The following is a 27656-nucleotide window of genomic DNA, read 5'->3' as shown; positions in this document are numbered from 1 at the left end:
CTGATATTGTATCATAATGTTAAAAACAACAAGTAGAAGGTTTGGATTCCTTTAAATGGGTCATGGAATCAAAGTTGGGAATAAAGGGCCAAAAAGGGGCCCAAAACAAGCATTTTTCTTATTTCAAGACGATAACTTGTGTGTAATTGTATGGATCTCTTTCAAACTGTACCACAATACTCCATATAACAAAGGGGAGGCTGGGATTTAGTTTTGGATTAATGACCCAAAATATGTAGGAATAAGGGGCTAAAAAAGGGCCGAAAAGAAGCACATTTCTAGTTTCCGAACAATAACTTGGGTTTAAGTACATGTATATGGATATCTCTGTAATTGTACTACAAGGTTCTATACTAAAAAGGAAAGGATGGGATTGTTTTTAAGGGTTATTGCTGAAAGGGGGGTTTCAATAAGTTGGGGGGGGGGTGGATTTGTTAAAAAAAATTAAGGGATTTCTTTCTTTTTTTTTTATTTTTCAAATTTCAAATTTTGAAAATTTTCAAGAAGAAATCTTCAATTGCACAGTATTGTGCAATAGATTTGTTGATCTTTGGCCACATTTATTTTGTAACAAAAACCTTTTTTTTGTCAAAAATTCAATCACAATTCAAATTCAGACAGCATCAAGCTTGAACATTGGGACCATTATTTAATTTGCCCCAACTGTTCAGAGTCCACCCACTGCGGTTGTATAAAGCTGCGCCCTGCGGAGCACCTGGTTTTCACATACTTTCAATTGATGACAGTCTTTTAAAAAGCTTGTTATATGAAACAGAGTTGTGAACATACTTGTACTTCAAAAAATCTTCCTCTTTGAAACTTTTGATTGGAATGCAACCAATTATAGGGCCAATCACTCTTTGAGTGTCTTGATTAGAAAGTTGTGTCTATTAGAATGTATGTAAAAAAAATGTGGCCATTTTTTTTTATCTACGAAAAAAGATTATGTTTGCATATATAATGTGCCATATAAAAGTTTTTGATTTATATCTCAGATTAAATCAAGATAAAAGAAAGACATTTAAGGTAACCCTACTTCTTCAAAAATCGAAAGCTTTTCCAAAATTATCTTGAATGTTCCCTCTCCAAAGAGCATCTCTTTCGTGTTTGTTGATACTTTGAGATTTTGATTTTCAGTCCCCTAACGGCTAACGTCTAAGTGGACTTAGGTTTGCATTGCGTGTCTGTCAGTCTGTCTATCTGTCAGTTCGGCAAATCAGACTTTTTTGTGCTTGTAGATTTTGATTTGATTTATCATGACAAGTTACAGGTCAAATTCATTATTCACGCTTTAAGCTTTTCTCTTTGTTCATTTGAAGCCCTTTCTCTAGAATTAAATTTTTGATGAAATACTTATTCATTAGAAGACTTCTGTTCAAACGGAAATAACTCATTTTTTTAAAGACAAAATGACATTTTGAATGTTTTTTCTTTTCTTTGGTATTTAGTGATTCACTTTTTTTTTAGTCTGATAACTGTGTGCAGAGTTGTTGTCTTTGGACATAGAAAATTCACTGAGATAATCAGAATTCAACAAGTTTTTACGTTTTGCTGGAAGATTTTGTCTAGATATTTTTATGTAGTTTACATTATGACAAATTATAGATCAAATTTTTGTTCCATTACAATGAATTTGTAACGGGTTGGGGACTATGTATTGCCATGTATTACTCGCAGAATGCTTGTTTTTATCAAAAAATGTTCAACTCTGATGCTGCAAAATTGTTTAATATTTAGTTAAAATAGATATTGATGACTTTATTATGTTAAACTTTTTTTTAGATCTATCATACTTTTACTCTTTTTTGCTAATACCTTCATCATGTTCATTCATGACTAAAAACTTGTATTTAGACCATTTTGCACGTTTTTCTTTACGGTAGACCACAATAATATTACATGTATATGAACAGTAAAATCTTACCATTTTAATGACAATATAAAAAAGATGATGTGGTATGATTGCCAATGAGACAACTGTCTACAATTAAGAGACCAAAATGACACAGACATTAACAACTATAGGTTACTGTACGGCCTTCAACAATGAGGAAAGCCAATACTGCATAGTCAGCTATAAAAGGCCCCGATAAGACAATGTAAAACAATTCAAATGAGAAAACTAACGGCCTTAAGTATATAAAAAATGAACGAAAAACAAATATGTTACACATAAACAAACGACTTCCACTGAATTACAGGCTCCTGACTTGGGACAGGCACATACATAAATAATGTGGCGGGGTTAAACATGTAAGCGGGATCCAAACCCTCCCCCTAACCAGGGACAGTGGTATAACAGTAAATCATAAGAACGAACTATCAAAATCAGTTGAAAATGGCTTAACTCATCCGATGGACAAAAATACAAGTGGACGTGGTAGGGTAATTGTATGTTTGCTCAACAGTTTATGAGTCTTATGTAGATGAAACGCGCGTCTGGCGTACTAAATTATAATCCTGGTACCATTGATAACTAATTAACCATTTATCTGTGTATATTTGTTTTTATAAAACCGCAAAAATTGAAAAAAATTGGTCCTATATTGGTATGACGTTGTCGTTGTCATCGTCGTCGTCATCCAAAGACATTTGGTTTTCGCACTATAACTTTAGTATAAGTAAATAGAAATCTATGAAATTTCAATACAAGGTTTATGACCATAAAAGAAAGGTTGGGATTGATTTTGGGAGTTTTGGTCCCAACAGTTTAGGAATTAGGGGCCAAAAAGGGTCCAAAATTAAACTGTTTGCTTTCATAAAAAAATGAATTATTGGGGTTCTTTGATATGCCAAATCTTACAGTGAATTTATATTCTTAATTTTTGGTCCTGTTTTCAAATTGGTTTACATCAAGGTCCAGAGGGTCCAAAATTAAACTTAGTTTGATTTTAACAAAAATTTTATTCTTGGGGTTCTTTGATATGCTGAATCTAAAAATGTACTAAGATTTAAAAGATTTAAGTATTATGGGCCCAGTTTTCAAGTTGGTCCAAATCGGGGTCCAAAATTAAATTTTGTTTGATTTCAACAAAATTGAATATATGGGGTTCTTCAATATGCTGAATCTAACCATGTATTTAGTTTTTTAATATTTGGGACCGGTTATCCAATTGGTCCAAATTGAGGTCTTAAGGGTCTAAAATTGAAAATTATTTGATTTCATCAAAAAATTGAATTCTTGGGGTTCTATGATATGCTGAATATAACCATGCATTTAGATTTTGGATATTGGACCATAATAGGTAAATGTTAAATTAAACTTTTTTAAGTTTTTAAGTTTAAGTTCTTAGACCACACTCATTGTGTTATGTCAACTATTTAATCCCAAACCAAATTCAGAGCTATATCAAGCTTAAATGTTCTGTCCATACTTGCCCCAAATGTTCAGGGTTCAATCTCTGCGGTCGTATAAAGCTGCGCCCTGCAGAGTATCTGGTTATTACATGTGGTTATGAAATAAATTTTATTGCAATTTGAAATATTTGTGTTTGTCTCAGCTGGTAGTAATAGGCCAACTATATTTTACATGTCTTATTCCCAAGCCTCAAATTGCTAGAGATTACATTCTAGGAGGAAACTTAACATTACTGTTATGTCCACTGTTCTCCCAAAATTGACATAGGGATAACTATCTGGTTCATGTCAGCGTCACAAAGTTTCAGTTGCAGTTTTATCAGGAACTTCTAGGAGTAGTCTCTTTATATTTGGCATAAAGCTGTATCCTAATATAGAAAATATAGCACTTTTCTAGGTAAGAGGCACAATTCTATGAAATTCACAAAACTATTAAATTTTCGTCTTTTCTGGAAATAAATTACATGAATGTACAAGGCTTTCACATTTATGATTCATTATCAAATACAACATGTTTTAAAAATTTAAGACTGAACTCAATTGTGGCCACTTTGAATTTAGACAAAAAGCGTCTAAAAACTAGACTATTATAAAATGCTAAATTTGTGAAGAACTCATGGTGATATTACCTGATGAGTGTGCATAGTATTGTAAATAAAACAGCCCATTTTTAAGTTACTAAAGTTATTTTCTTTTGAATAGGTTAATATTTTAAACATATTGTAAAAATGCTCAGTTTAGGGTAAAAAAATGCAAAAAAGCGGTCTCCCCAGGTTTACTACTTTAGTATGTTTTCTAATTTAAACTTAGTTGAACTTGGTTTATTCAATTAATATAACCAGTTAACATTAGTTCAGTCATTATTTTTCTTATATTTTGACTATCACATACTTTTGAAAAGTTTCTATTGAAACAGATCAAAAAATCCAAAAATCGGCAAAATGGCCATCACGCCTATCTTTAATTATTATTTTATCGTAATAAGGTATCATTTGCCGAGCACCATGTTCTAGCATTTTGTAGATGAATATATAAGCTTCATGAAATATTACATTTTATTGAAAATAAAACATGATCTTACAAGATTCAAGCCTTTAAAAATATACAAATTTTGCTGAATCGGCACTTTTTCAAAACCATGCAATTTCAACCTGTCAGTAGGGGTATTGAGAAATCTCACAACTTTTTGAATTATCATAATTTCCTTTCATTTTAAGTTGTTTGTTAAGATATATGTTATCATTAAGCTAAATTTTTTCTATAAAACAAAAAAAATCAGGTCAAAATACCCTAAAATAGGCTTAAAATGGCCATTTGTCAGTACAGAAATGGACAATTTTCGAATGTTCGGCATACACAAATAATGGCTGAATATTTTTTCAAAATATTTTGCACAAATAGTTATTACATATGAGGTATCTCAAATACAAAATATCAGCCTGATTGGAATATTTTGGATTTGGACCATTTTGCATGGTTTTATCACAGACTGGCTCTTAATTCACTTTCATCATTTTGGTGGACAAAGTGAATAAAAAAAACTAATTGCGAGTAACCATACTATGATAATATGTTTTTATTCAACCTAACCTATGTAATTATAGACTTTTAAGATATTTTCATAACACTCATTTAATCGATAGCAATTTACCTGCTAATTCAGTGAATTTGTATTGTTTTAATTTTTGCTGTCATAAAGTGGTAATAGTTCTGTGGTTCTACTATATATAATAACTCTAAACACAAATTAAACATAATAGACATTGTAAGTTTTTATACTAAATAAATATGTGATTAAAAAATTGTTTATGGTTACATATAGAAATATATGTTTGTAGTTTGCTAGTATCCATGGCTCCACTTAGTTATGAAATTAAACCAGTAACCAGTTGTTTACCACAACATATAGGCCCTGCAATAGCTGAGGTATATTTAAAAAAATACTATTTCACCTATTTCTGATGTTAATGTGTAGTTGGTGATATATTAAAGATTAACATACATGGTTTATATTATTTATATTAAGTGAGAAATCGCCAAAGAAATGTGCTGTTACTTAACTCTTTTTTATTAATGAAAATAATGGATAAGAAATGACATAATGAACCACAAAGTAAAAGACAAGCAGCATAACAGAAACCAGATTGCAGTTATATATTTTTTTTAATTTCAATTCAGTTGGTTGAAAAGTGTTCCTTGTTATTTCTGTATTAGTTTAACAGCTGATTTGAGCACACATTTACCTTAAAACTGAACTTTACCAGCTGATTTGAGCACACATTTACCTTAAAACTGAACTTTACCAGCTGATTTGAGCACACATTTACCTTAAAACTGAACTTTACCAGCTGATTTGAGCACACATTTACCTTAAAACTGAACTTTACCAGCTGATTTGAGCACACATTTACCTTAAAACTGAACTTTACCAGCTGATTTGAGCACACATTTACCTTAAAACTGAACTTTACCAGCTGATTTGAGCACACATTTACCTTAAAACTGAACTTTAACAGCTGATTTGAGCACACATTTACCTTAAAACTGAACTTTACCAGCTGATTTGAGCACACATTTACCTTAAAACTGAACTTTAACAGCTGATTTGAGCACACATTTACCTTAAAACTGAACTTTACCAGCTGATTTGAGCACACATTTACCTTAAAACTGAACTTTAACAGCTGATTTGAGCACACATTTACCTTAAAACTGAACTTTAACAGCTGATTTGAGCACACATTTACCTTAAAACTGAGAAAGATCCAAATCCATATGTAAATTTTTAATAAGTTAATATAAAATCAATTTCTGTTTCAGGCTAATTCTGTATGGTTTAAGTTATTCATGTACAAGTTAACAGGAAATGGTCCACCATCTATGTTACTGGTGAAGGGAACACGTCTGCAAAGATTACCCAGTATATTTCAGGTAAAATATATCTTATAAGTACATGTATTGTCTTCATTCTGGTCCAGACACTTTTCTTGTCCAGAATCTGCATGAAATTTTTGCCACCAACCTTAAATCAGAGATGCTTTAAAACTATTTACCAAAAGATTTTTTTTAATTTGTCTTTATATGTAAGTATTTGATATTTAGTATATTATGTATCAAAATTACCATTTCTTAAAAATTTGCTATGAGCATTGAAGATTTTTTTTTTCTGCATGAAACAAAAAGATGCATTTATTGAATTTATCTACCTTAGTTTACCTGGTAGCTATGTATACTTATGTATATTTTAAAACGAATGCTGATTTTAAATTTTATTCAATAGGAATATGAAAAATTATTAGTTACTACATGGGGTCATGACCCAGGTGTTATAGCAGCTTCAAACATATTGGTGACACTGAATGATGCTCTTACTCACTCGGCTGTTTTAGTTCAGGTTAGTAATCAATATTTGAATAACATACTTAAGCAGAATACCATTTATTTCACAAGTCTTTACTTTAAAATTTTATATCTTCTCTGCTTGATCATTGTCGAGCCTGCGACTTTTGTCACAAAAGCGAGACATAGCGATCATACATTTCATTGGTGGTGGCGTCAACAAATATTCACTCTGTGCTTAAAGTTTTTGAAATATTAATAACTTTCTTAAACGATCCTTGATATCTACCAAACTTGGACAGAAGCTTGTTTATGATGATAAGATAGTACCCAAAAATAATTTTTGTAAAAAAAAAAATCCTGTTTATCTGTATTTTACTTATTAACAGACAGTTTTTCTGCCAGTTAACATAAAATTCACTCTGTTGTTAAAGTTTTTAAAATTTCAATAACTTTCTTAAACTATCCTGGATTTCTACCAAACTTGGACAGAAGCTTGTTCATTATCAACAGCTTACTTAGCTTGTATTTAGAAGGAAATTTTGTAAAATATATTTCCTGTTTTTCCATATGTTACTTAAATTATGTACATAGTTTTCTTCCAGTTAGTTCCTTATTGATCAAGAAAACACGAGTTGTGCTGAATTTTTTAAATTTTATTTTATTAAGATATTAAAAATATACTTCATTTTAGGCACATGGTTGGCAGTCTAAAGGAAAGGTTGTCAATATTTCATTTCCTTTTAAAAAGGAAGATGGTAAGTCATTTATATGAAAATTAAAACCAAGCTTAACCAACCATGACCAACTAGATAAGACTACACTTAACCAACCCAGACCAAACACCAACCATGACCAACAGAATAAGACCAAACTTAACTTGTATTGAGTAACAAATAGTGTAAATTGTTTTAAGTTTTTCTGTAAGATTTAGCAATAAGTTAGAACAATCTAATTAAAAATCGATCTCTCATTGCTCCTGTTTCTGATATGTCGCGTGGGAGATCTAACGAAACCCACTTTGAGGTCACATGTGAGTGAACTCGTAGGTGTGTCTTTTTCGACCAATGAAATTGAGTCTTCCACGATCTTGAAAGTTTATCGTAAGGTGAAGGGATGTAACTCATTTTATTTACGACGAAATCGTCAGTCAAAATAGTTCATAAACTTTTTTGATTGGCTTATTAATAGGTCGTCAACTCATTTGCATATCATTATAAATTCATAACTACTAGTTCACTCACATGTGACCTTCTGAGCGGGTTTCGTTAGATCCCAAGTAAAATTATATAGTTCAGAACAGGTTACATGAAGTTTTGTAAAGCTACTGTTTGTACTTCGACATAACAAATTTGAAAATACCTATTCAATAAAATGATTAAACAACATGTCTAAATTAGAGCATGACATATGGTATAGACTTATCTTGTGATGTAGACTGTGCTTTGACTTCACATGCTGGTTTTCAGTATTTTATATTGTTGAGTTGTGGTCATATTAACATGAATTTCACATCCCTTTTCATTCAATTTCAAACAAATTCAATCTATTTTATGTTAATGAAAAAATCCTTATACCTAGAGAGGTTTTAAAATGCATCAGTAAGTAGACAATTTAGTTGGAAGAAAATGTTACAAGAACTATAAACAACCGTGAAAATCTTACTGTAGACACTTTTCTTTTTAGTGTCAATTTTAATGTTTTTTTAAAACACATTAGTTCACTGTTTTAAGATTAACACATTGAGACAGAAGATATGTATTTTTTCTGGTACTGAATTCCATGGTTGGAGGGAACCACAAAATAGTAAAAAATCTACTCCATTTGAAATATTACCATCATAGTACTGTGAAAGTACTTTTATTCGTGGGGTACCAATTTTCGTGGTTTTCGTGGATGACTTTATCCACGAAATTAAGTGTCAAACGAAATAAAACAACCATTGTCCAAATTAAGACATGGAAAGATCCCCATCGGTAGGTTTGACTACTGATACTATCTAGAGAATATATTGAGTATCGCCAAATCTGAGAGTACTTTAGTAGCAGTCACAGAACTACAATTGCATGCAGGATTATACCCATTTAATCTTTAATAACCTAAACTGTACAACTTTTGATCTTTTAATTTTCATAAAAAAATATTCTTGATGGATGAAAGTCAGATTTCCGGTATTGATATGCTAGTATGATAAAGTGTTCATTTTATATCCTCATAGTTCTAGTACATATGGGAAATAATAATTTCATGCTGGGCTTGATTTTGATAAGAATTATTTGACAATTCAAGATACGTTTATAGCATTTGTTTATGTTACTGTTTTCTTTATGTGACATGTTTATGGCCTAATTAACACCTTTGATGGTCTTTAATCTGTTGATCACTTTATCATGGGTTAATTAGTGTTATCACTATGATTTACATGGATCAATGTTTACTTTGCAATTTCCTTTAATCCAGGCTATATTGTCTGTAACCTTTGTTTCTAAAGACTTTAATTTTTTAATTATTTTTTTTTAGAAAACTAAAATCCAGGAATTTAAAAACCCACAAACATGTATTGCTCAAACCAAGAAAATTGATGCCCACAAATTAAAGTACTTTCACAGTATGCCATTTTTGTTTTCAATTACGTACATGTAGGTTGTAATTCTCATTTTATTCCCATAAGAAACGTTCCTACAAATAAATAAATTGGTTTTGAAGGGAATAAATTCAGTAAATAAGATTAAGCCACTTGATAGTAAGTTATGAGTATTTTTTTTCTTCTTTTAAGAATTTGATTATATAATTTAATTTTAAATTCAATCTTTCAGGTGCCTTTTCTAAAGATCTAATTCAGAATCACCCAGCAGTGCAATGCCTTTGTGAGAAAATAGACTTACAGCACTCATGTGGTTATGTTTCTCTACTCAATACTGGTCTAAATTCTAAAGCAGTATGGAAAGACGATTCAGATGATGATGAATTTTACGATGATGTTAGTTATGATTTTAGTGCCAAGGGAGACAATTCTAGTATTTCAAGTGCAGATAACTTTTTAAAAATAGATGGTGAAAACTCTCCATCCCATCCATGTAATGGTGTAAAGGACCAAGCTTTAGCTGACATGTTAGCTTCAGAACTGGATATGTTAGACTCAGATTCTTCACATAAATCAAATGACTTAGACGTTAAAAATGTAAAACAAACAATGTCATTAGATTTGAAATCAGACACTTGTTCAAATTCTCGGAAAAAGTCCTGTGACTATTTTACCAAACCCCATGATTGGGTTTTGTTAGATTGTTTCTTTGGCATTCCATTGTTTGATCCTAACCTGAACAAGGAGACATGTGCCAAGATTGTCTCAAATGAAATTTTTAAGAACGAAAGGTATGTAAACTTGTTATTTTTAACAGTAAATTTGTTTTATAACAAAAATTGAACAATGGTATATATATATATGTGGTCTAGCGGGATGGCTGCAAGGCAGGCGATTTGGTGTCATGATATCACAGTAGCATGGGTTCGAATCCCGGCGAGGGAAGAACCAAAAATTTGTGAAAGCAAATTTACAGATCTAACATTGTTGGGTTGATGTTTAGACGAGTTGTATATACATTATGTACACAGCCATGTATCATCATCATTGATGGCAATCCGATGGATACATCTGTTGTAGAGTTGTCACTGACTCAGACGTACTTATAAATATAATTATTTTCTGTGACTGTATATTACATTAATTTGTAGGATCCTTTACTATAGATAATTTAGCTGATCTGTAACAATAACATCTTCATGCCTTATATATCATGTACCGTAGTACGCCGCTAGATTAAAACTGACGAGGAAAGGTAACACACGGCCAGCGAAAGCTCTTTATTTGAGAGCCCAGGTGGTCGTGTGGTCTAGCGGGACGGCTGCAGTGCAGGCGATTTGGTGTCACGATATCACAGTAGCATGGGTTCGATTCCCGGCTACGAAGAACCAAAAATTTGCGAAAGCAAATTTACAGATCTAACATTGTTGGGTTGATGTTCAGACGAGTTGTATATATATATACAACTCGTCTAAACATCAACCCAACAATGTTAGATAAAAAGCAAATTTATTTTTTTTCCCTTGCCGGGATTTGAACCCATGCTACTGAGATATCGTGACACCATATCGCCTGCACTGTAACCGGCGCTCTAGACCACACGACCACTTGGGCTTCAGAAATAGATGTCTTGAAAATATTATCCTTATCTTACAGAGTCAAATACATGAGTATGTAAGATGTCAATCTTGTTTTTAAATTTTATTAAAAAAAAAAATGACTTCAATAATCACATTCTCCTGTTATTTTAAAAATGTTTTCTTTGAGAAATGGATAATTTTATATAACCCTTTTTTTTTAAGTTTTATTTCTTCTGTTTTAGCCTAGAAGAATTACTACATTCCAACAGAAAGTTAACTTTGATGTTGTTAGATTTTATAGCAGAATGTCAGGTAATTTAAAGGAATCAAGTCTTTTTATTCTTTTTTTATTTTAGATTGTTCTAATGCATAAGAAAAATTATAATGTGTGACAAATTACAATTACTGTCTACAATGTCAAAAAAACAAATCTAACTTGATATGAAAATTTTCACATTTTTCATCAACCCAGATTTTCATAAGGTTGATCAAGTTTGGGGCCCACTGATTGCCTAAGAGGGGGCCCAATCTATTCATGCTTATGCTATTCCCTATATAATCAACCATTTTTTCCTGTAAAAGGGGCCCTAATTCCAACTCTGTTTATAAAAATGAGGGAACTTTACACAAGTTGTAGATAAAATGAATTCTTAATTCAAGGGTTTCTTCTACACATAAACTGCATTAGTATTTGCAAGAATTTATTTATTTACAGCTACCATTTAATTTGTGAAAATAGATACGCTGTAGATATAAGTTCATAATATTTTAGCATGGCAAAGTTTTGATACTAGTTCAGATAATCAATTTTACACTTTTTTCCTTTCAGGCAGTTTCAGGTGAAGTTGTCCAGGATTCATCAACGCCCTCTGGTGGTGAATATAGTACACCATACCCTACCAAAAGTCTGTTGTTTGATAATGGACAAATGGACATTTGGGCTGAGAGATTTAACAGAAGATAACAAAAACTGAAAACAATAGAAATCCTTTCTTATTATTAATTCAGAGCATGTTTTGTTGTATGCTCATTTGGTTGTAAAACATCTAAAAGTTTGGTAGCCTTACCAATTACAGGGTAGAGAAATATTACGAAAATTGAAAATTTAAAGCACAAGTCTTTAAGCGACTGTATGATGTGAATAGCTGATATGAATACACTGTGTAGTCTCAATAAGTTATCTTTGAAGTTGTCACATGGTAAAATATACTCTCCACATTCCAGTTTTTTTTGTGGAAATTGTTACATGATAAAAGATATCACATTATCTGCATTCATTTTTTGGGGTGGCAAAAATACATATGCATAGATGACTTATGAGATCAATTACTTGTTGATATGATGTAACATATTGTACAGTCATGTGTATTACGTTTGCTGCTCTGAAATGCATGAAATGCAGATACCTGAAAGGGGTTATGCTATGTAAGGCTTTTAATATCTTCTGGCTATGTTAATACAAGGTGCTGAATATACATGCACTAGCTAAAATCCTAGTCAGTCTTGTTCATTTCATCATAATATTAATCTGCATAATTTCGACAGGAAATCCTTATTGTAAAGTAGATTCTGACAATATCTGTATAATTAAATGATCAATGTAGATTTCTATTTCGTAATTTTGGAGGCTTGAAGTTCTTTCATTACCTAACTTCATATAAGTCAGAGAACTTGTGAAAGTAAATCTTGTATACATAGAATATATGTTCATTAAAAAAATGTTAAGAAATGCACAAAAAATAAATCTAAATCATGTCTTTAGTCACAAAAGGTCTCAATTTAAGCAAATATTGCTGTACTTGTAAATGCTTTCTTTCCCATCAGCTTGGTTGGCATATATCACAAAGTATTTTTATTGTTCTATATTTTAACCTTTCATAAATGTGTAAGGAAGTTGTGGATCGGTCTTTTGTATTTTCACAACAGAAGAATAATTATTGTATTTAATGTTCTATTTAGACTGCAATAACATGGGACCACAGATAAAGTGATTAAAATATCAAATAGAATTTAACAATTTCCATTTGGTGTAAGCAAAAATGTGTTATATTACAACTAGTTATCAAATTGCATTTTCTTTCATGAAGACTATTTTAGGCTTGGCAAAGGCTAGCAGTGCAATGGAATCATAAAAAAAAATCATCTCATATTAAATCATCAATTTTACTTGATTTTACATTTGGATGGTTTCATCATTTATTTATACTGTCAAGAACATTACAAGAAAGAGTAAATGAAAGATTTTATTGTATTTCAAAGCCAAAATGTCTCTAAACCAAAGCCATTCTCTAACACAAGCTAATTGCTTATATATACTTTAAATTCAAAAATTATTGCGAGGTTTTTTATTATTGCGAAAAATGCAACAGAGTTGGAACGGCAATAATTTGAACTCGCATTTAAAAAATATTTTATATGAATTAAACAAGATTTTTCTCAAAATCGTAAAAATTAAAATCGCATTGAAGTCTAAAATGACAAAATCGCAATAATAAATGCATGCAAGAATTTCTTAATTTACAATTTCAATATAACAAAGTAATCGTGCCTCAGGTTGAAATACAGTTGTTGATCATATCAATTGGTAGAAATACTTTCTCAATGAGAATTGTAGTATATTATATTGATTGCACAATTACGTCCCAAGAGCACTAGATTCAAAAGCAGACATTACAACATAAACAGTCTGTTAATTAGCTGTTACCAATCTTACATGGTATTTTATTCTTTGAAACTGTTAATTTATGGAATTTAATATTTTATGTTATTTATCAAATAAAAACATTATATTTGTTGACTTAACAACTTTCATTGGTGCATTTATAAATCCTGTGATATGCAGCATAGTTTGTATAGATATTTAAAAGCAAGTAATATCACTTTGTTGAGCTATGAGGTAAACATTTATATATGGATATCTAATACATATATATCTCTTGGTTCAGATGTCATTGGAAAATTGATACCTGAAACAATCTTTAGTATCTGACTATATTCTCATCCTCAGGAGGCAAGAGTATTTAAGATTAATTTTGAATCTTTGACAATATTTTGAGTGCCTTTTTATGCCCCACCTATGATAGTAGAGGTGCATTATGTTTTTTGGTCTGTGTGTCGGTGTGTCTGTCTGTCCATTCATCCATCGTACCGTTCGTTCGTTTGTCTGTCCAGTTTCAGGTTAAAGTTTTTGGTCGAGGTAGTTTTTAATAAATTTGAAGTCCAATCAACCTGAAACTTAGTATATGTATATATGTTCCTTATGATATGATCTTTCTAATTTTAATGTCAAATTAGAGTTCTGACCCCAATTTCACGGTCCACTGAACATAGAAAATATAGTGCATGTGGGGCATCCGTGTACTAGGGACACATTCTTGTTTTTTATTATGTCCCATTTATGGGCATTATATTTTCTGGTCTGTGCCTCTGTCCATCTGTTTGTTCGTCTGTTCGTTTGTCCGTCCATTTGTCAGTCTGTCCAGTTTCAGGTTAAAGTTTTTGTTAAAGTTTTTGTTCAAGGTAGTTTTTGATGAAGTTGAAGTCCGATCAACTTAAAACTTAGTAAACATGTTCCCTATGATATGATCTTTCTAATTTTAATGCCAGATTAGAGATTTTATCCCGTTTTCACGGTTCACTGAACATAGAAAATGGTAGTGAGGACGGGGCATCCGTGTACTTGGAACTTTCTGCTGTGTATATTTTCATGAGATATGCCCTTGACAGGATAATGGTCATACAATCCTGTTGTTCAGTCTTCACTTAGACCTATGAGCAAGGTCTATTGGGTATGTTCCTATTAAATTCATATCACAGCAGTTCCTGTTGTTCAGTTGCACCATGACTTATGAGCAAGGTCAACTCGAAAAGATCTTGTTTAACTCTTTTACTCTTATCACCACCAGTTCCTGTTGTAAATTGTTTAGTCTTCACCATGACTTATGGTTTTATAGAGTCTTCACCATGACTTGATGGGTTACAGAGTCTTCACCATGTCTTATGGGGTTATAGAGTCTTCACCATGACTTATGGGGTTATAGAGTCTTCACCATGACTTATGGGGTTATAGAGTCTTCACCATGACTAATGAGGTTCTAAAGTCTTCGCCATGACTTATAGGGTTCTAGAATCTTCACCATGACTTATGGGGTTATAGAGTCTTCACCATGACTTATGGGGTTATAGAGTCTTCACCATGACTTATGGGGTTATAGAGTCTTCACCATGACTTATGGGGTAATAAAGTCTTCACCATGACTTATGGGTTTCTAGAGTCTTCACCATGACTAATGAGGTTCTAAAGTCTTCGCCATGACTTATAGGGTTCTAGAATCTTCACCATGACTTATGAGGTTCTAGAGTCTTCACCATGATTTATGAGGTTCTAGAGTCTTCACCATGACTTATAAGGTTCTAGAGTCTTCATCATGACTTATGGGGTTATAGAGTCTTCACCATGACTTATGAGGTTTTAGAGTCTTCGCCATGACTTATGGGGTTCTAGAATCTTCACCATGACTTATGAGGTTCTAGAGTCTTCACCTTGACTTATGGGGTTCTAGAGTCTTCATGATTTATGGAGTTATAGAGTCTTCACCATGACTTATGGGGTTATAGAGTCTTCACCATGACTTATGAGGGTCTAGAGTCTTCACCATGACTTATTGGGTTATAAAGTCTTCACCATGATTTATGAGGTTATAGAGTCTTCACCATGACTTATTGGGTTATAAAGTCTTCACCATGACTTATTGGGTTATAAAGTCTTCACCATGACTTATGGGGTTATAGAGTCTTCACCATGACTTACGGGGTTATAAAGTCTTCACCATGACTTATGAGGTTCTAGAGTCTTCGCCATGACTTATGGGGTTCTAGAGTCTTCACCATGACTTATCAGGCTCTAGAGTCTTCACCATGACTAATGATCAAGGTTGCCAAAGTATGCTATTGTTTTACTCCTATCACAGCAGTTTCTATAAAGTGATGGTGAAGACTGAACAAAAAACTAATGAGCATGGTCTACTTTATAGGTTCTTGTTTAATTCATACCACAACATTTTTTGTTCAGTCTACACTATGACTTATGATCAAGGTCTGCTTGGTAGGTTCTTGTTTAACTCTTATCACAGCAGTTCCTGTTGTTTAGTCTACACCATGACTTATGATTGGTTCTTGTTTAATTCATATCTCACAAGTTCCTGCTGTTCAGTCTTCACTTCAATTAATGATCCAGGTCTACTTGGTGTGTTCCTTGTTTAACTCATTACAGCAGTCCCTACAGTTAAGTCTACTTAATGACTATTGGTCAAGGTCTACTTTATAGGTTCTTGTTTAATTCATACCACAACAACTATTGTTCAGTACTAGTTCACCGTGACTTATGATCAAGGTCTACTTGGTAGGTTCTTGTTTAACTCATATCACATTTTCTGCTGTTCAGTCTATATCAGAACTAAAAATCAAGGTATGTTTGGTAGGTTCTTGTCAAACTCATATCACAGCAGTTCATATAGTCTAGTCTACACCATGACTAATGATCAAATTCTACTGAGTAGGTTCTTGTCAAACTCGTATCACAGCAGTTCATATGGTCTAGTCTACACCATGACTTATGATCAAGTTCTACTGAGTAGGTTCTTGTCAAACTCGTATCACAGCAGTTCATATGGTCTAGTCTACACCATGACTAATGATCAAGTTCTACTGAGTAGGTTCTTTCTTGTCAAACTCGTATCACAGCAGTTCATATGGTCTAGTCTACACCATGACTTATGATCAAGTTCTACTGAGTAGGTTCTTGTCAAACTCGAATCACAGCAGTTCATATGGTCTAGTCTACACCATGACTAATGATCAAGTTCTACTGAGTAGGTTCTTGTTAAACTCGTATCACAGCAATTCATATTGTCTAGTCTACACCATGACTAATGATCAAATTCTACTGAGTAGGTTCTTGTCAAACTCGTATCACAGCAGTTCATATGGTCTAGTCTACACCATGACTAATGATCAAGTTCTACTGAGTAGGTTCTTGTTAAACTCGTATCACAGCAATTCATATGGTCTAGTCTACACCATGACTAATGATCAAGTTCTACTGAGTAGGTTCTTGTCAAACTCGTATCACAGCAGTTCATATGGTCTAGTCTACACCATGACTAATGATCAAGTTCTACTGAGTAGGTTCTTATTAAACTCGTATCACAGCAATTCATATTGTCTAGTCTACACCATGACTAATGATCAAGTTCTACTGAGTAGGTTCTTGTTAAACTCGTATCACAGCAATTCATATTGTCTAGTCTACACCATGACTTATGATCAAGTTCTACTGAGTAGGTTCTTGTCAAACTCGTATCACAGCAGTTCATATTGTCTAGTCTACACCATGACTAATGATCAAGTTCTACTGAGTAGGTTCTTGTTAAACTCGTATCACAGCAATTCATATTGTCTAGTCTACACCATGACTAATGATCAAGTTCTACTGAGTAGGTTCTTGTCAAACTCGTATCACAGCAGTTCATATGGTCTAGTCTACACCATGACTAATGATCAAGTTCTACTGAGTAGGTTCTTGTCAAACTCGATCGACTGGGTCTGATCATGTTTTATTCATGTCACAGGAGTTTCTGTTGTTTAGTGTTCACCCTATGCTCTTTTTTTAGCCATGTCAACCAGCTTGTTTTGGTAAGCGGGGTTATTGGACATATTTTTCATACTAGATTCCACAATAATTATTACAGCAAGTTTGGTCCAGTAGTTTCGGAGGAGAAGATTCTTGTAAAAGTCAACGAACAACGACGACAAGTATGAGAAAAGCTTATTTGGCCCAAAGTGCCAGTTGAGCAAAAAAAATAATTAAACAACAATGTATAAAGGGTTATGCATCGGAAGTGCATTTCTGGATTTAATTTCATCAGAAACCCTCAAAGTCGAATATTTGAAAGGCAAGGTGGTACAAGAACCTAAAAAAATGAAGTGCTTAATGACCACTCGCGCGGTTTTTTTTTCTAATGTTAATATTTATTTATTATATTAGCATTGGACAAACTCAGAGTCAGCAACACTATATATTATGAATTGAAAAGTAAGATAAATTCAATGCATTCGTTCTCGGTTTAGAAACTCATCGAACTAACATAAATGGTAATACAGTCGAAGAGAAATATGTCTATGAGTATATAATCTTAAAAATGGAGCATATCTAAGGTAAAGATGCTTCTGAGTTCATCAACGGCCTAAATACATGTAGTCAACAACATTAAATGTAGGTTAAAGTATTCCTGGCCAGTTAAAATCAAATTTTAAAGTGAATTCATACAGAAGTTAAATAATTCAAACGTTATTCATTTTGACTAATTGACTGATATTTGTTTGCTTAATTCTATTAGATTAACTTCAAGTATTTTAAAATAAATCAAACACATTTCTTACAGCATTCCATTCAGATCTTGTCTAGACGTGTATTTAATTTCATATCAAAGCTCATCCATCGTCCATGGTTATTTTTTGAAAAATATGTTGGTTGTCCCCTTACTTTACTGTTTAGTTGCTTGCGCAATAACATTCACTTAGTTTTAAGATTTCTTGAATTCACATAATATTTTTTCTTTCGAATGCAATCGAAATCTTATGATATATACCTTCTGAAAAAATGAACTAATTTTTCAAATTGTAAATTTTCCATTACAACTCTTGTCGGTGCCAACTTAAAATCATAGTTTAATGTATTTTGTTAGAGTTGTCTTGAGTATCATTAGTTTTAACAATTCGCTAGTTCCTCCTTTTTTTGTTTGTTATCCTTATTTCTTCTGCATTATCGTCAGTGTCAGCATTCTACATGGTTTGTTTTGCCTCTTTTATTTAAAGTTTTATACAGATACTGACAACATCACAACAAGTTAGCAGAAATAATGGACACATAGAGCTTTTACACAGCAAGAAATCAAATTCGTCAGAAAGGCATATTTTGTATGCATGTGCCTGGCCTAAGTCTGGAGCTTATAATTAAGTGGTTGCCGTTTGTTTCTGTGTTACATATTTGTTTTTCGTCCAGTTTTTGTACATTAATTAGGCCGTTAGTTTTTTCGTTTGAATTGTTTTACATTGGTGATTTCGAGGCCTTTTATAGTTGATAATGCGGAATTGGCTTTGCTCATTGTTGAAGGCCGTACGATGATCTATAGCTGTTTATTTTTGTGTCATTTGGTCTTTTGTGGAGAGTTGTCTCATTGGAATCATACCATATCTTCTTTTTTTATAGAACGCCAAAGAAGCGCGTTGTATTCATGTATTTGGTTTTGATGTTATATATATATATGTTATATTTGTTATTCTCGTGGGATTTTGTCTATGTGTGTTACATTTTAGTGTTATGTCGTTGTTCTCCTCTTATATTTAATGCGTTTCTCTCGGTTTTAGTTTGTTACCCCGATTTTGTTTTTTGTCCATGGATTTATGAGTTTTGAACAGCGGTATACTACTGTTGCCTTTATTTAAGCGTAGCAATCCATCCTTGATAATAGAGTAGTCTCCCGTCCGTGACCTTCATGGGTAGTCAAGGTAGTTGGACACAACCCTAGTAGTTGATAATTTTGGCGAATGTGACATGCAAGACCGTTCAAATGACGATTCCATCATATGCGTGTGGTATGATCGTTACAGTGCACGATGTAGAAACTGCTGTAAATGCAAATACAAAACACAACAATAAAGCTATCATACCATGAATCTTTGTCAGTATCATTTGATTTAAGATAACTGTCACAAAATATAATGTGTGTGTTTTATCAACAGTTGCAACTAACTGAAAAACGGAACTTGTATCTCTCATCAAAGACAACTTCTTAAACTTTTGTTATTTTAATTGTTCTGCCGTCTCGTAACTCGAGCTTTCTCTGACAGGAAAAACGATTTCATTATGCTGTTATCTCTGACATGCATTAGTGCAGACTGCACTCAAATCAATATAAATGTTATCTTTATTAAACCTATATATATGCATTTATAACAACATGTATATAACTACTATAAATGGGCTCATTCTTCTTTCTTTGCATACTTTATGCTTTCAATAACGTCACATTTAATACACCTCCTTCACGTCAAGATTGTCCATAAATAGAAACGTTTCAATGGCAGTCTAAACTTGTTTCCATGGCCGCCGTGACAATATTTGCACAGATCTACTTACATTAAAAATTAAAGGGACAAAGTAAAACACACAATAATTACTCTACAATTCAATATTTGGACCTATTTATTTTTGCTCTCGAAATGAATAACTAGATCTTTTTCAAAGGCCTTCAAATGGATTTTTTTGCGTATAGACTTGCATCGATAGACAACGCGTGGGGGAATTAAAAATTATAATCAAACGCAAACCACGATTCGGTCAGCCATTTATTTTCAGATTAGCCTTTTTCATAGTTGTTATATCTTTTGAAAACAATTTTTGTATCGTCCTAAATGATATGAGTTTGATAATATTTGTTGTGACTTGGATGGAGAGTTGTCTCATTGGTTCTCAAAACACAACTTCTTATATCTATATAGCACATCTACATGCTAAAATATTTATCCTATCTTTGTGCGCATAAGTTTGAATAAAATTGTAATTATAGACTGTTCGCTTCTAAAAATAAAGTGAAAACAAAATTTAAAATATTTACTGGCTACATCGTCCCTGTTTTATTGTTGCTTACGCGTGTTGCATGTCTCAATAAAAGAATGATGTTTCTTTTGGACACAGATGTTCTTTTTTGTAAATATGAAAGTCCATGCACTAATTCAAACCTCTGATGGTTTTTTTTCTCTAATATTAATGACATTTGTTTTTGTTTGTTGTCATAACTAAGAAATTACACGGGATATAATACACAAAAAAAAAACGGCAATGGGATTGGTAGAGTGCCGCTGAGACACGGCAAACTCGGCAATATATGAAAGCATAAGGCCTATTGTGGTTGTATTTTAGCGTAGGAACGTTATAACACTCTTTCTCCAATGATACTCCTATAGATATAGAAATGGGGAGATGTGGTAAGATTGACAAAAAAAAAACTATCAACCAAAACGTGGATTTTAGCAATTATATGTCACTGAACGGCCTTCAACAATGAGAATAACCCATACCGTTAAGTCGGTTGTAAAACCCCCGACATGAAGAATTGAAAAACAATTCAAACGAGAAAATCAAAAGCCTAATTTATTACAAAAAAAATATATACGAAAATCAAATATGGAAACATTAACCACTGAACTATAGGTTCTAGCATATATGACTAGGTGTATGCACATACTGAGTGTGGCGGGGTGAACATGTTTCTGAGCGCTCAACTTTCCCCTGCCCTATAACAGTGGTGTAACAACACAACATAAGAACAAACTGTAAAAATAAGTTGCATTTGTCTTAACTCAAAAGATTGGTATGACGCCCAAACACTAAAATAAATATAATAAACACAAAACTCCTATATAAGAGTACCCATAGTTACTTAGAGCTAGCTAAAAGACAATTACAACGAATAAATAAATCATGTGCCCTCAGAATAAAATATCAATCAGTACACATCCAATGGGTTTAGTTTAAAGATGTTATAAACAGTTTGGAAAACGCATGACCTTGTATAATGCCAAAATATAAATAAACAGAATCAGAAGTTCCCCTAACTATATTAACTATATATATATACATATAATATATGTATCTTATTAAGTTTTAATTTATAAAAAAATAAATTTGTGTACCTTCTACAGTATTCAAATACCCTTTAAGAACAAGTTTATTCAAAGAATCACTGAGTTTATATGGATCGCATCTAAATGTACGGGCTCAATAAACAACATCTCCTTCAAATTCGGATGTGATATCCCTTTTTTTAGTAAGAGGTACAGGCACAGCCAAACTTCTTAAAAAACACGTTGTATCTATGAAAGAATTTGGCAAAGGTTTTGATTCATTTGTGGTAACGAAATCCCTAACTTAAAAAAAAAAATTCTAGTTTTAAACATAAATGACGTTCATCGAAATGTAACGCAACTGCAGACAAGGGCATGGCGAACAAGTTGTGAAATATACAAACCGTAAGAAGAGTTAAAGAAACATCACTGTAGAAAAGAGGAATATTAACAATCAGGAACGGAACATCATTTTTATTGATTAATTCCATTTTTGGTTGCCTAACGTCCAGTGGCAAATATTTCATGCATATTCAGGACGAGAACAAACTAATTATAAATACAATATTTCGGTTGTGTAATAAAGGCGTCGGGATAAAGGTCGGAGAACTTTACACTGCCACGGGAAATGTGGGTATATTGGATAGGGATAGAAATTTTGCCTTGCAACAGGTCACCTATGGACCTCTGAAAGAGTTGTTGCAAGGATTATTAACGTGCAAATAGCGTGGTAATCTCTTCACACGAGACATCGCATTTAACGTCCACAATCTGACCGGATGTGACTGCTTTGTACATCCCGTACAGCCAAACGGAAGCTCCGCTTTGGGTGAGTGTTTTACTGCCGGTCGGAGGAAGACCAATTGTGACCATACTTCTATTCCCCAGAGGTTGAATCATATCTAAATTCTTAAATTATGTTCAGGACAATTTTACAAAACTGTCATGAAATATGAATAACACGTTCACAGTTCATTTTAACCTCTGTACAGAACGATCCTGACGAAAATCTTAGAGTTATCCCTATATCAGACATATTAGTACATCTTTAATGTGTCGACCCTCTTTAGTTAAAAAGGTTACGTGTATGTAATGTTTTACCCTTATTTTCCTTTATTTCAGAGCAATGAACTTTCTGGATGCAAATATGATCTGGATGGGAACGGAACCACTGTTAAACTTTAAGAACACAAAAGAAATTAATACAAACACCCGTCCTAACAAATATTCCCAATTCATTTACTGTGTTCATATTTGCATTTGCCATCATTCTTTCGGCTGTAATTATCCCTAGATGGCTTGTTGTATTAGGTTGAAGGGTAAAATATAATAGAATATAGTTTTCTATAGGCCTAGTCTATCATATTCTGTCATTTGTGTTGAATAGAAAGTTTTAAAATACAAGAAAACTCAATAGCTAGGTGTTAAATTCATGTTCGCTAGTGCATAAAATCATCAATAATCCGAATACCGCCCTTTATAGTTGTGAATAGAAAACGAAATCCGTTGACTAAATATTCTGCCAAATGTATTTTTAAAAGAGATGACAAAAATTTTCTAAGTTAATTTTAAATCCATCATTCAAACAGCCAAAGGACAGACTTCGGTATACCACGGAGGGTAGACTTAAAATACTTAGAGGTTAGTAGATTATTTCATTTTTTATCAATTAAATAAAAGTCATATAAATGTAAGGTATGCATGGCGTGATAAGAAAGTATAATAAGCGTGTATCGTTCGATGGAAATATGAATATCATTAATAAGCCTGTAAATAGCAATACACATTGAATAGCATTTACACATTGACTTTTTTTCCATCTCAGTTCAGTCACGGCCTATTTTTGGCGTTTACTAAATGACGACTTTTTTCCGAGGAATAAAAAATATTTTTTTAAATCATGACAATCATTAAGTTTCTATTTCGATGACCTGGACAAGACATAAGGGTGACGTCGGGGATTGAATGTTTGCTGTATTTCATTGGAATCATTACACTACTAGTAATAGGTACCTAATAGGTGGCAATTTTTGGAGAAAGATTTTTTTATTGGAAGTACAGTTAGAACTTTTATGAGATATTACCCACCTACCATTCATATCAAAACAGGGAAGAATATTACGTGCACATTTCCATTATGTTTTGTCATCCATATGAAATCTTGTAATTCTTATTACTGACAACAATCCATTTCAGCAACGTATAGAGCGACTGGAGTAAATCAGGGCCGGGGGGGGGGATAGAAAAATTAAATGTTTATAGCTATTGCTGAGTATGCCACACTAATTGATTATGAAATTGATTATTAAATCAAATTGCGAGTTTATATTCTATATTTTGTATATTTCCGAATATAATGTTACATGTACATGTATTATCAGGTGTATAATTTTATGTTTTTCACCATGTTCTGATTTATTCAAATGGATATTGTTTCAACTAAAAAGAAATGGTAATTTGAAGGAACTTACATTAATAGAAAAGAAATATTTATGATATTTCCGTTATAATGTTTATTATTATAACGTTTGCCTTTAATTTATGGTTCGCGTGGTGAAACACCTCATTTGGTACTATGTCATCCGACCCTGTGTCATTTTTCATCGCGACATTTGAGTTTTCAGCGTGAGTAATTCAGACCGTATCAAACAATGGGTTTCGTGTTCTCTTTACTTCAATAAATCACCAAAAGTAATTGTATATGGTTATTTAAAAAAAAACGCGATTGTTAATTGGTGAAACTAGGACCGAGACTTCAACTGATGCTATGAAATAATTATTAAACTCAAACACATCTGCCTGGTTCTTATTTAATAAGTTCGTTTCGATGAGACAATCCCCGAACACAAAAAAAAAAGGATATTCAAAGGTCATTGTTGGACCAGGTTTGATGTCATATCACATTTAAACTCTTGTTTTTTGACAATTTGAAAACAATGAATTAACAATTACGATATAAGTTGGTATTTTTAAAGAGATGGATTTTCAGAATTAAATCAGATATATAGCTGTGGTTTGAAAACATATTTTTTCTTCTTGGAATTATATCATATATTTTTTTTTCATATTTCAAACATTTTATTACTGAAAACAGGTTTAATTTGAACAGGATATTATCAATCAAAATGTATATTACGCAATTTTATGTTACTTTTTCGAAATTAAAAAAAAATCTATGCTTAGATGATATTGATGTTGAGATTACCCAATCGCAGAGTGGTTGACATTGTTGTTTGGTATGTTGCGACGCACGATCACATTCAAACCTTCGCCATGTCAAATTGTGGAATTTTCAGTTTTGTTTGTAATTTCATGTATTCCTTAAGCAGTTGAACCGCAACATCTCTTAATTGGTGCATGTGAGTACAAGCAATAAGGTGGTTGTCCGCGTAAATAAAACCAAGTCGAGCGCATCCAACTGTACACGAATTAATTCATAATGTTCTTTTTCATTACACATCAGATAAAATTGCAGTTTGATTGAAATGCTTTGAATTTGATGATTTTAATATTCAAAATATTAAATGCAATTGTCAAATTAAAATTATTTTTCACGGTTTGACATCTTTACAATTTTGTAATAACAGGGAATTAGTATACCACAATGACAAATGCACCTAGAATTAATAGTACCGTGAAAATAAATATTTTAATCTCTACGTCTGCATATATATAATTAAAAAGGTGTTCTTTTCCATTAATTTCGAATTGTGATTTTTATATTATATCAATTGTAATATTCCAGTGTGTTGTATTTTTCTAGTCGAAATAATAAACAAAAATTCAAAAATATCACTTAAATTGGCCCAATATCATGAACATTGAACACTTTCCTTTAGTTGACACAACAGATTATTCTTTTTAATTGGCTAACGCATGTTAGATCATGATAATATTTTACTATGTTTTCAGAACAGATTATAGTAATTTGCTTTGAGAATTGGGCATTAAGCAATATGTGTGTGTATATATAGTATTAAAAAAACCGCTATATAAATCACCTTTCTTCTACCATACACTTGGAAAATTTTAACTATTATTCCATCAATTTTAGGTTTAACAAAATAATTGGAAAACATGCAATGATTATGATGACCTTATAATTGAGTGATTTATTCATGGAGTTATTTCAAGATTTTTTCCCCATCAAATAACGTTAAAAAATGTCACAGAAAAAAACTAAAATAAACATTTAGAAGAAGACACTAGTTGCGCTTTTCTTCCACATTAACATTATGATTAATTTTAATTAATGAAAGATAATGTATACGAACGTAACCATGGTAACTTTATGAAAAGAAAAAAAACTTGAATTAGTAAAATACGACAAGGATCCTGAAAGATCTTCAAATGTCAGTAACTGAGCGAGCTTTGTCATTGGGAGAAACTTGTCCTTATTATTCACAGATCTCGTGGGTGTCTCGGGAGATCACTGTCTATATATAACTTGAATACATTCTTTTCACGTCATTTGATCCAAAAACTAATTTTATCGTAAATCAAGGCTTATATGATAGATGACCTCAGATAATAATCAAACACATAAAGGCAATTTTCTTTTTCCGCCAATTTATGCAAGTAAAAATTAAATTGCTTATTGTGCCTACCCTATCCTGCATAGATAACCAGCTTTTACTAAATTACGTAATTATTCCAGTTGCATGGAAAGTCAAATGAACAAAAAAATATTAAACTCAATTGCAAGATTAGTTTTTTTTTATTCTGACTGTGTAATAAGTTTCATAGCCAAATCTAATATAAGTAAATGCGGTATATTTTTATTAATCTTTTGTTGTTTCTATATAAAAAAAAAGGATTAAAATTAAATACAGTCTAGTGAAAAACGGAATTAACTATAGTGAATAAAATTACATTTGCTGAAGAAAAAATGCTTTACGAATAATTGCATTTGACACATAAGAAACGCCAGAATTATGTGGTAAGACTATAAAGAAAGAGCACTTTGTTTTGTGTGGATTTAAAAAAAAATATGTTTCATTAAATACAGACTTGATATAAACACTGGAATAGATATTATAGATCTTGTCTGAAGATTTGTCACAAACATGGACAATCATTCTTCATTTTATTAGATAATATACAATTTTCAGTATTTTTTTTTATGTCAAATAATCTCCTTATTAAAAGGGAAAAGTTTTGTGCCGATTGGACAATTTAATTTTCTTTAGAATTAAAGAAGATAATATCTCACTTTTTTATACTGAAGGTCGCCTGTAGTTTGGGAACAAAAACAGCAATTTTATTTCAAAATCGTTTCAATCATTTAAATTTGAGTCTATGTAAACTTCTGTCACGAATTGAGGAAATCTTTTCAAATTAAAAATCGTTTTTATTCAAAAGAAAACCGTGTAGACATATTTGCATTGAAGGTTGGTAGAGGGTTGAGTGCTTTTGAGGTTTCTGACATGACTGGAAGAAATAATTATAAACTTTGTAAATTATCTAAGGTGTAGGAAGAAGTTGAAATATTTTCAAGATTTGTGAAACAAAGGTTAGTTCTCTGCCTCATGGTCTCGTTATGTACTATTACGAAATGCTAAATTTCACTAAAAGGTGCTAGATTCTTGACAATAAGGACTAAACAAACTTGATCGAGAAATACTAAGTAAAATCGTTAGCTAAACAAAACATGACAAAGCTGGTCTAATGGACGCGGTGTAAGAACCCGTTTTTGTTAGAACAAACTTTTCTAAAAACGAATTCAAATATTGACATTTGTCATTCATCGTTTGGTTTACAAAGTAGAAAGGGCCTATTATCCGTCAAGGTTTGCTCAGCTTTAATCTGGACCCTCGAGCCATATTACAGAATTCAGGTAGATGGTTTTCCCAGACAGATATATGGAGTTCAGGTGTTAAAAGACATAGAAGTTACACGATGTAAGTATTGAAAATTAATTTATTTTATTCCAGAATTATTATTTATATTATTGTTAAATTTATTATTCAGTTAGACCATTGTACATACTTTTTTCGACAAAAAAACCCAAATTGGTACTTTTATGAGAATGCATATAAGAAATAATTAACAAACTGCTTTATGCCGTCATTTTTTTATTTGCCGCTTTGTAACGAAGATTTCTTTTTTTT

General features: G+C 32.1%; 1 protein-coding gene across 1 annotated transcript in view; it reads left to right on the top strand.

Moving 5' to 3' along the window:
* Positions 1-13657, top strand: part of LOC139515802 (protein FAM91A1-like) — a 29624-nt gene extending 15967 nt beyond the window's left edge. The window contains exons 15-21 of the mRNA XM_071305503.1: positions 5196-5283; positions 6178-6288; positions 6638-6751; positions 7391-7454; positions 9513-10071; positions 11103-11172; positions 11690-13657. Of these exons, the coding sequence (XP_071161604.1) occupies positions 5196-5283; positions 6178-6288; positions 6638-6751; positions 7391-7454; positions 9513-10071; positions 11103-11172; positions 11690-11824 (1141 nt within the window). The 3' untranslated portion in view covers positions 11825-13657. The remainder of the gene's footprint in view (positions 1-5195; positions 5284-6177; positions 6289-6637; positions 6752-7390; positions 7455-9512; positions 10072-11102; positions 11173-11689) is intronic.
* The last annotated feature ends 13999 nt before the right edge of the window (positions 13658-27656 follow it).

The sequence above is a fragment of the Mytilus edulis genome, chromosome 1 (assembly GCF_963676685.1).
Source record: "Mytilus edulis chromosome 1, xbMytEdul2.2, whole genome shotgun sequence".
NCBI classification, from domain to species: domain Eukaryota; kingdom Metazoa; phylum Mollusca; class Bivalvia; order Mytilida; family Mytilidae; genus Mytilus; species Mytilus edulis.
Note: the sequence above shows the minus strand (reverse complement) of the source record. Positions and strands in the feature narration are given on the sequence as shown.